At 40.1% G+C, this 11,041-nt stretch overlaps 1 protein-coding gene and 1 pseudogene across 1 annotated transcript; one reads left to right on the forward strand and one right to left on the reverse strand.

Moving 5' to 3' along the window:
- The first annotated feature begins 254 nt into the window (after positions 1-254).
- Positions 255-8,959, forward strand: LOC108827146 (histone-lysine N-methyltransferase ASHH2-like; annotated as a pseudogene).
- LOC130506333 (glutathione S-transferase TCHQD-like) lies at positions 8,932-10,524 on the reverse strand. Its single transcript, XM_057000972.1, has 3 exons — positions 10,339-10,524; positions 9,794-10,038; positions 8,932-9,691 (listed from the first exon to the last, which is right to left on the reverse strand). Exons 2-3 carry the CDS (start codon positions 10,000-10,002, stop codon positions 9,100-9,102), a joined length of 801 nt encoding a protein of 266 aa, XP_056856952.1. The 5' UTR covers positions 10,003-10,038; positions 10,339-10,524; the 3' UTR covers positions 8,932-9,099.
- Positions 10,525-11,041: the final 517 nt, after the last annotated feature.

The following is an 11,041-nucleotide window of genomic DNA, read 5'->3' on the forward strand; positions in this document are numbered from 1 at the left end:
ATAACACAAATATGTAATTTGTCAACAATCATTTTCATAGGAATCATTTAAATCAGAATAACAGAAATTATCAGAGTATAGAATTAAATAATTTACTTTTTACTATATAGATTAACGGAGAACAAATTTATAAGAGAAATTTATCATTATGAAAAGAACAATCACTACAAAAATCAACGCAAACCTATTTAAGAAAAAGATCTGAGTGTCCTAATAGCAAATTAACAAAAAAGAAAAGAGAGAGATTACATGTGAAAAGAGAAATAAAAATAAAAATCGAAAAGCTCCCATAGAAAAAAGAAAAAAAAAAAAACTGACGGCTTCGCGTTTGTCTCTTCCCCTCTACTTCCGATTCCATCGCAAATCGTCTCCGCCTCTCTCTCTCTCTCTCTCTAGGGTTTGCTTCCGCTCCTCGTTTCCCCCAGCTTACGTTCCCTGTCATTCGCCTAATCTCTAGCTCCTGATTCATGAGGTTAGGGTTTCGTTTATTTCGTCTTATCTCTTCCAAATTTTCAATTATTTTAATTATCCTTTTCCAATCACGATAGAATCAAAGGGTTTGGTTTGTTTAGTCTGTCATCAATGTTGATGATACTCGATTCGTCTATTGAATCGGGGTTAGGCTTTTCGTTGACCTTAGATATCTGGATCACGTTGGGTTCGTTCGTCTTTGATGGATGATTTGATTTCTCGTTAATATCCTCTTTTTCTGATTAAGCGTTTGTGTGTTTGTTTGAAGCAGGTGAACATTACGATGGATTGCAAGGAAAATGGTGTTAGTAGTGACCCTTCTGTGTGTGCCGGCGGCGATGAGAATCTCACCTCTGCGAAGGCTGACGGCGAAGAGATGGAGTTGTTAATCACTTGTCTGGAGACTCCCCTGGCTGCATCAGTTATAAACCCTACGATGGAGGAGGAGGACGTTGAGCAAATGAGAGACGGGAACAGTGTCGGTAAAGATGAAGATGAGGAGAAATCTGATGCTGTTTGTTGCGTTGATAAGGAGAGTCAGAAACCGGGAGTGGTTTCAGAGGAAGCTCGAGGATCGGTTTCTGATGCTATTGTACCTGGTGGCACAGTATTATTACCCATAGGGGTCAATGAAACAGGTACTGAGGCTGATTCTGTGGAGAAGTTTGAGTCTTTGGGAAACGCAAAGGAGATAGACAATGATGATGGTGGTGGTGAAGGTGATGGGTTTAACTGCACCTTTGGTGGTGGAGGTAAGGAAGGTGGTAGCGATGCTGGCTTTTCTGATGATGTATCTCTCATTCGGAGTTGTCCGTTTCCAGATTCGGTATTGGATTCTGGGGGGTTTGGCTGCAGTGAGACAGAGAATCATATGAAGTCTTCTGGTGATATTGATGGTAATATGCCTCTCGCAGTATCTCCTTCATTAGCTGTTCCAGAAATGTTTAGTAATAACGATGGTGGCCCACGTTCACATGATCTTGATGACGTCGTAGACACAGAGACGATCAATCCAGATTTGAGGTTGGTACATGATGATGAGCTTCATACTGATCTTTCTGAGAAGAATGAAACACTGCTAAAGAACCACGTGGGGAATTCATCAAGTGAAAGTGATGTGGCCGCTCTGAGGATGAATAATGATGTGGCTGCTGATCCGAGAGCTCAAAATTTCAGTCGGATATCACCCTTAGAGGAAAACACCTTTGGTGTGGAAGCCAACGCCCCTATTACCGACCCTTCTCTGGTGAGGAGTTTTCCATTGAAGTTTGGTAATGGAGGCACTGGAGCTCGTAATCCTGAAAACGCAGTGGACTCGATCAGGATAGTAGATGGCAATGGCAGAATAGGTGGTGAAGTTGCTTCTGCATCTGGGACTAGCGAGTCTTCACCGCAAAGGAGGTCCCGAGCTGGTAAACAGGGTAATATTTCGCAGACAAAACGGAGTGCTCCTCATCCGAGAAAATCCTCTAGAAAGAAACAGTCAGAAAGAAATTTGGAATCAATTTTTAACTGTTCGAAGCAGAAGAGGAGCTCTGTTTCAAAACCAGACCGTTCGTCTCAGTGGGGATTACCATGCAGGACCGCTGAAATCTTCTTACAGAGCAATAATATTCCTTATCGTAGACCTCCACAACACGAAGCAAAGCAACCTCAGAACAATCCTAAAAATGGAGAGCATAATAGTTCCAATAACGGATATGTAGAAGGACCTAGCAGAAACATCCAAGCATCAAGTGGCTCTTGCCTTCGTTTGAAAGTTAAATTTGGTAAGTCAGGTGGCCATAATCCTTTGAACGTTACAGTCTCTAAGGTCAGTGGCAACTCTTTGCCGGCTGGTGGTAGTGTTAAGGCCGGAACAGGTTTAGAGTTTCCAGGGCCAGCAGATGTTGTCGAGGATAAACTCCAAACTGGGAAAACTAGAGAGCAGTTAAAAGAGAAAAACAATCCAGTGGAGAAACTTTCATGCCGGCTGTCACCTGATTCTATTACGGATGAGAAAAAGAACCAAGACGCTGAGGGGTTATGTAGGAAGCTAGGTGGTGATGTTTTAGATGAGGGTACACACCTTTCCTCCAGTATAATGGTTGAAGAGTGCGAGAGGGCCACTGGAACCCGGTCCCTGGACGCTGAAACTTCACCAGATTCAGAAGTTATCAACTCTGTGCCTGATTCTACTGTCAGTAATGGACTTAAAGAGGATTTGCCTCATGTTTTTTTCAGCACTGCAGAGGACATGGTCAATACGAACAGAGGACTAGAAAAGCAAGATGAATTGCTTGCTTCAGCGTCTCCTTTGGAAAATGGTTCACATCTAATTCCAAACGCCAAAAAAGGTAAACAACCCAAGTCAAAAGGCAATGGAACAAGAAAAGGGAAATCCAAGTCCAAGTCTGCCAAAGGCGGGAGAAAAAATGAATCTCATGAGGGGTTAGAGCAACACAACTTTAAAAATAGGAGTGCTGGAAGTGATGATAGTAATGATCATGAAGTAAGAAGAGTGGAGTCTCACGAAGCAACAGGTACGCCTCTTTTGATTAGCTCTACGTCCTTTGTCTACACCCCTCTTGCACATGTTATGTTAAACTGATGAGCATGCCAATGTTTTCCATTTCTTTATGAAGTTTCCACTCATTTTAATACACAAATGATTAAGTTGCATATTATGGAAACTCATGTAATAGGTGCTCTTTTAGACGCTAATATTGGAAAAACCATTAATGGCGGCGCCATAACACAAGATGTGATTCATGAGGAAACGGTCATGGAGCTTACTATTGAGGATAGCTCTTCCACAGAGAGTGCCTGGGTTCGTTGCGATGATTGTTTTAAATGGCGACGTATACCTGCTTCTGTGGTAGAGTCAATTGACGAGAGCTCGAAATGGTATGTATGCATATGAACTTGTCTCGTTGAAACTCCTAGATGAAAAGTGTGTTGCATATGATAGTTAATCTTGTTGCGGTTTGTGAATTTGTGTAAACATCTGTGCTTGTCGCGTTTGCATCAAATATAACCTTTTATCAAAGTTTCCATTGTGCTTGATAGGTTTTAATTTTTTGCAACCTGAGATTGAAGGTCAAATATTTATAATTAGATTTTGTGTCAAAATGCATTTGGACTTCTTGTCCGTAGCTTTATATGTCTTCCACAATTGCTACTTAGCTCATCGATTTTTATCTGTTGTAGTCTTGCTCTACATCTAATATGAATTTTCTTTTGTTTAAAGGATTTGTATGAACAACTCAGATAAAGATTTTGCTCACTGCTCAATCTCTCAAGAGATGTCAAATGAAGAAATTAATGAAGAGTTGGGCATAGGACAGGATGAAGCAGATGCATATGACTATGAGGCGGCTAATAGGGGGAACGACAAGGAACAGAAGAGCAAACGTTTGCCAGGTGAGTTCAGTATTAGTGTACAATAGGAAACTATCATATGATTTAATATGTATTCAATTTTTAACTGTGTTTTTCTTACCCGCAATTATGCAGGTAACAAAAAGGCGTGCTTCAGGGCCATAAAAACAAACCAATTTCTTCATCGTAACCGTAAAAATCAAACAATTGACGAGGTTAATTTTCTTGTACTTTTTATGGTAGTAATGATTTAGTGGAAATGTGTTTCCGCTGTCAGTATTGTCCTTTTCTATAGTTGCTACTTAGTTATCATGATATCTTCTATTTTGGACAGATAATGGTTTGTCACTGCAAACCACCACCTGATGGTAGACTGGGTTGTGGAGAAGAATGTCTCAATAGAATGCTTAACATTGAATGTCTCCATGGTACCTGCCCTACTGGCGATCTATGCTCAAATCAGCAGGTGTGATGTCTTGTTTGCAAGCAAAAGCATTACATTCACAGTCAAGTTATATCTTCTCAAATCTTTTGGCCTTATTTCTGCAGTTTCAAAAACGGAAATATGTTAAGTTTGAGAGGTTCCAATCTGGTAAGAAGGGGTATGGCCTGAGATTGCTTGAGGATGTACGTGAGGGGCAATTCCTTATTGAATACGTTGGAGAGGTATGCTTCTGATGATGATTCAAATTTGGTAGGATGTTATCAGTTGTAGATGGGCTTTTGTTAGCGTATAGTTTTTTCCGCATATGTGCTTTTCAAAAAACATATGTATACTGTGAGTTAGCCAATAGATGGAACTATCATATGGATCATCTCTTTTTTGTAACAGGTGCTTGATATGCAATCCTATGAGGCTCGTCAGAAGGATTATGCTTCTATGGGTCAGAAACATTTCTATTTTATGACTCTGAATGGGAATGAGGTAAATATCTTTTCTTTCTAATAAGCCAGCTGCTTCTTTCTTCATCTTTGATTGAAATGGTTAGTGGTTTTGCTGTTTAAAGCCTGTGGAGTTGTTGAGTAAAAACTGTGCGATTGCTAGTATTTGCGAGTACACGACATATTGTTCCCTGAATGCGTCTCTTTTCTGATTTTAGATGCATATTTAAAGAAGTGAAGTTCCATCTTTGTAAACCTTTTCTGGTTAAGCAATTTGCTTGCAGCTGTGGTTAGTTACTTTTAGGTTTCTTATTTGACCTTTGCAAACGTAAGATGACGAGACTATCCTCTTCTCTTTGTCTTTTTCGTCTGACACTCGTATGTATCTTTATCAGTATCACCATCTTGCGTAAGCTCTAAAAGTAACATATGAAAATGGCTTCAACGATTTTATTGCAAAAGCCTATTTTATCCTTGCACATTTATTGAACTGGTCTATGCATAGAGAGGTCACCTCTGTTGGTTGTGTTGCATTTTGCAGTAACTTTGTAAGTTTTTTTGTTAATGCAGGTAATAGATGCTGGTGCAAAGGGAAATCTAGGGCGTTTCATTAACCATAGTTGTGAACCTAACTGCCGTACGGAAAAGGTGACTATTATGCGCTCTTTGCGGTATCGTGACTCATAGTCTGATTATAAACTCATTGATAAAAATCTGATTAGAAAACTTCTTCTTGAGCTTGTCTGCTTCTTATTTACTTCTTCTGCTTTATTATATATTTATGTGTATGTTTTTTTATCTTTTTACCTATTAAATGTTGTTGCAGTGGATGGTGAATGGTGAAATTTGCGTTGGAATATTCTCCATGCAAGACCTTAAGAAGGTAGGTTCTCTCACATTTACGAATGCTCTGTGATATTGAATTTCACTAGAAATTGTAAATTTATACGGCCAACAATTTTCAAAGGGTGTTTGATAAACTATGTTGTTGTGATCTTATAGGGAACACATTAAATTAACATGTTTACACAAATACAAACGCCATAGCCAAAAAGAATCAAGGTCTGCTATTAAATTATAATGAAATTTTTAATTCTGTCTGTTGCTTTGCCAGGGTCAGGAGTTGACATTTGACTACAATTATGTGAGGGTTTTTGGTGCCGCTGCCAAAAAGTGTTACTGTGGGTCATCACATTGCCGAGGTTATATTGGGGGAGATCCTTTGAACGGTGATGTAGTTGTTCAAAGTGATTCAGATGAAGAGTATCCTGAACTTGTGATCCTTGATGATGATGAAAGTGGGGAGGGAATCTTAGATGCAACTCCTAGGATCTTCATTGATAGTTCTGACATGCAAATGCCACCACAGAAGTCTGAAATGGTTGATGATTCCAAGGACCTTACTTCCCAATCGCCTAGCTCATTATCTGTAAAACTTCCAGAGAGCGAGATTCCTCCATCTTTTCAACCAACCGAAGTACCGAAGGAACTTTCAACGGACATGCCTGTCATTGATGTCCAGCAGGAGGTTCTTCTTGAAAAGAAGACTAAAAACACATCTCCGACGACCAGTTCTCCCAGCAGAGTGTCCTCGGATGGTGCAAATGCTAATAAGACAGTAAAGCAAGGATCGGGTGAAAATAAGAAGATACTTTCACGATCTCGTCCGCGTATGAAAACTTCTCGTTCATCTGGGTCTAGTAAGCAAGACAAAAGTACTCTTCCTGGTGTTAACAAAGCACAGACTACACCAGTCAAAAAGTTGCAACAGCAGCCCATCAAATCTAAAGGATCGGAGGAAGTCTCTCCCAGCGGGCGTATTGAAACATGTATGGTACTAGTATTAGACGTGAATTGGTAAAAATACCAGAATCATTCAGTTATACTCGCTAATAACACCACCAAATTTAATTTGCAGTTGAAGGGAAACTGAACGAGTTACTAGATGTTGGCGGAGGGATTAGCAAGCGGAGGGTAAGTTGCATAGCATTACTTTCCCACTTTTACTAGTTATGCTGTAAGGTTAAAACATCATCTTTTGCTTCTTTCTAAGGGTTACTTATTGGTTTGTGATTCTCATCCTTGGCGTGATTCTCATATTAATATCCCCTCATTATCCAGCTATCTAAGTTCCTTTTCCTTTTCTTAAACAAACAGGATTCAGCAAAGGGATACTTGAAACTTCTGCTTCTCACTGCTGCTTCCCGGGGCAGTGCCAATGAAGGAATTCAAAGGTCTCCAAGCATTTAACCTGCTTATCTTAGTTCACATTATCGATTTATTACACTCTGCATCTGTTGCCTGAATTTTTTTTTTTTTGGGTAAAACCATTGCAGCAATCGAGATCTTTCAATGATTCTTGATGCCCTTTTGAAGACAAAGTCACGAACAGTTTTAGTGGACATAATCAACAAGAATGGTACGTCTAACTTGTTGGTACCTAGTCATGTCCTTTTCCTCTATTGTACGAATCTTTTTTACCTTATAAAGATGGATTAACCTCCAAACACCTCCAGGTCTGCAAATGTTACACAATATCATGAAACAATACCGGAGGGATTTTAAGAAGACCCCAATACTTCGAAAACTTTTGAAGGTACATTCTTGGTCAGAACACACTAGGCACTTTTTAGTTAAGTGATAATACCAACCCAAAGGCAGTTCTTCTTTCATCTTAGTCAATGTGAAATAATCATTAAATTTGGTATGAAATGACTGTGCAAAGTGAATACCAGTTACCAAAGAGTTTTGAGATTTTCTAGCAAATGTGTTCTTAAATTGTAGGTTATTTACTATCAATATCACTTGCTTTGCTTCAGGTATTAGAGTATCTTGCTACAAGGGATATTCTTGCACTGGAGCATATAGTCAGACCACCTCCTTATGCAGGGATGGAAAGGTTCGTAAATTTTATAATGGCTATGTCGCCTGTGTCTTTTTTTCTTTTACTTGATAATTTTATGACATTTCATGTTTATCTCTGTGCAGCTTCAAGGAGTCTATTCTAACACTCACCGAGCATGATGACAAACAGGTTGGTACCTAGCACCATATGACATTTCATCTTTATCTATTTATTTAAGTGAGACCTTGGTCAGATGATCATCTGGGTTATAGCTTCTAGTTTCCAACTGGTTTCATGTGTATGCCTGCAGGTTCATCAAATTGCGAGAAACTTCCGAGACAGATGGATCCCTAAGCATTTTAGAAAACCTTGGCGCATGGACAGAGAAGATAGATCTGAGTCTAGAAGATCACCTATAAACAGCAGATTCAGAGCATCACAAGAACCTAGATATGATCATCATTCGCCAAGACGTGCAGAACCATTTACCTCCGTCATATCATCAAGGGCCGCAACTCCTGAAACACCTTCAGTATCTGACGGGTGCATACAACCACCTACTTCCTCCAGCCTTCCTGAGACAAATGGACGCAAGCGTAAAAGCAGATGGGACCAGCCGTCTACTTCAAAGGAGCAAAGAACCATGACAGATGTCCAAGACGACCTTCCACCCGGGTTCACATCACCTTGCCCGGATGCGCCTAACGCAGTTACCGCACAGCCACAAGCAAAGTTCCTTTCTCGGCTAACAGTCTCCTATGGAATCCCGCTTAGCATCGTTCATCAATGTGGTTCACCCTGCAAAGACGACCCGAACAGCTGGTCTGTTGCTCCTGGGATACCGTTCTCTCCGTTTCCACCTCTACCACCTGTTCCTCACGGCGAGTTTTTCGCCAAGAGAAACGGAACAGTCTGTCCCTCCTCCATGGGAAACCCGGGTTGCTCCAGTGAGATCAAGCACTCCGGTTGGAACATCTCAGGTGCTACAGGGACTGTCTCAGCCTCTCCAAACCGGAAGAGAGAGTTTTCATCTGATATAGGAACAAGTTACTTTCGGCAACAGAAACAGAACGTTCCTCCATGGATGCGGAACAACAACGGTTGGGAGAAAACAGCAAACATCCCTATACCTGAGGCATCTAACTTTAGAGAAGAAGATCAACAGCCAAGAAAATCTTGACTTTAGAGAAGTGTACACATTCCATGAAAGTTCAGCTCTCGAGGAGAATTACAAGTGATGATGATTGATTGGTTAATTTGGCTCATAGAAAAGAAAGTCCCCTTTGAGGGGAAAATCATATGCTTTTTCTACCCCTTTTGAGTATATTCTAAATTCTTTTGTTTTATAAACCAAAAAGTAAAAAACCTTCATCTATAAATTAAAATTCACATTTCAATGTAAGAGCAAATCACATTCTTTATTCACACATTACAAACTTCTTCAAATAAATATTGCTTGCTACAAACTTTTCTCAACTTTACAATGTTATGTAAAATGAACATTCAAAGTGGGAAATACAAAAACAAAAGAGACCAAATCTTCAATATTTTCTGAGCAAGCTTCTGACTCTAACAAACATCCAAGTCTTCAAAAGTGTTGCATATTTTCTCCAGCCACTAAAGTACCTTCCAATAACCTTCTTGTAGCTTGGTCTACTCCTCACAACCACCCAATACTCAGCAAGATTCTTCCTGCTACTTATATACTCCTCTTCCAAATCCAACAGCGATAACCTAGCCAGCACAGGCACTAGCATCACATCAGCCATGCTAAACTCATTCCCTGCCACATAACTCGTCCCCTCTAGCCTGCTCTCAACCTCATCAAGAAGCCTGAGCAAATGGTCTTTGCTTCTCCTCAAGGCTTCAGGGTCTTTTAGTTTGTCCTCTGTCTCGTAAGCTTCCCTTAGCTTCCTATGGTAAGCACTGGCCAAGTCCGGAGACTCGGCCATCCGCGCAATCATAACCATCCTCAAGAACTTGGAAACATAGAGGCGGCGATTATCAGGGATGTGAGCAAGTGTGAAAAGCTTGGAGTCCCATTCTCTGATCTTCCGCATCCATTCAAGTACTTCTCTACCGAAAGTAGCATCCTCTACACCAGAAGACACCTCAGCTATTCTCTCCAAGTATCTAATAAATTTTAAAATAACTTTTTTAATTACTATCACACAAAAAAAAAAGAGAATATTATTATTTTAACAATGGAGGAGAAAGTGTTGTAGCATATAATACTCTATGATCTCAATAGTGTCCAAAATGATGTGAGAACCGTTCCTGAAAACGGGAAGTTTGGCGCTGGGATTCATCCTGAAGAAGGAAGAGTCCATGTGCTTGCCTGTGATGGGATTCACATGGTATGATGTGTAATCAATGCCTTTCTCTTCCAAAGCTAGTCTCACTCTCTGGCTGTCTAACGAGTATGGATGATGATATAACTGCATTGCTTCAGACCAAAGACCAAAGTATTGTCCAAAAAGCTGCAGCATCAAGACAATAAAAAACACAATTTCAAATCCAAACCTAAACTGTCATATTATAAAAAAAAATTAGGCAGATTCTTATTACATTTCAAGAAACTAAAAAGTACTTAAACCCCGACCAAAAACTCATCAAACTAACACATTAAAACACCAAATTAACACTACATGAGACTCCTAATCTGTAATAGCAACCAAATATACTAAAGGTACTGAAGATCAAAACTCACGAGAGGTTCATACAGAACAGGGCATAATAGCTTCGATATGCAGCAAATAAAAGAGAAGACATGTACTTACACAACAAAAGCAGAGAAGACTTTCGAGAACAAGAACTGAATCAAAGTAAAACCCTTTCGTGGTTTCTCGAACTGAGGGGAGGAGATTCCTTTAAAAGTTTTGTCCTTTTTTTTTTAATCTCTCGTCTTTTGATGAAGAAAGGGAGAGACAGAAGTACTGTACAGCTAAGATTTCCTCTGAATTAATTTTTTTCCGGAAAGTGCGAGTATCTAATTCTCCTCTGCTTACGCGTTAATGCGTACTCGCTCTCTGATATCGCCACGTGGTATGTGCGTACTGCTTCTAGTCAACTCTCTTGAGAGTCAATAGCGCTTTTAATATGGTTAATCAGGTGAAGTCGCTCGAGGGTATTCCTGTCTTTTTATATTCTGCCTACTTCTCATTCATTTTTTCCTTTTTTCCGTCAATTTTTTATATTGAAAAAAGGCAGGAACCCATAACACTATCAAGCCCAAGTCCAACAAAACCATGACCCGAGCCAAACCGAAATACACTACAACAGTTAGAAAAAAAGAAAATGGGCTAAAAGTTCCAAATCGAGTCCACTGCATTTGCGGAAACCCTAGCCCCCATCATTACCTCTGCCTCTAATCGATGATTCGCCGAAAACGGCGCCTACAGAAGCAACCAACTCGTCGACCTTCATCACCGGTGGTTCCCCGTCGAGATCGTCAATCGGACATACCGAAAACTCTTCAGAACC

Source organism: Raphanus sativus, unplaced genomic scaffold (genome assembly GCF_000801105.2).
Source record: "Raphanus sativus cultivar WK10039 unplaced genomic scaffold, ASM80110v3 Scaffold3124, whole genome shotgun sequence".
Lineage (NCBI taxonomy): Eukaryota > Viridiplantae > Streptophyta > Magnoliopsida > Brassicales > Brassicaceae > Raphanus > Raphanus sativus.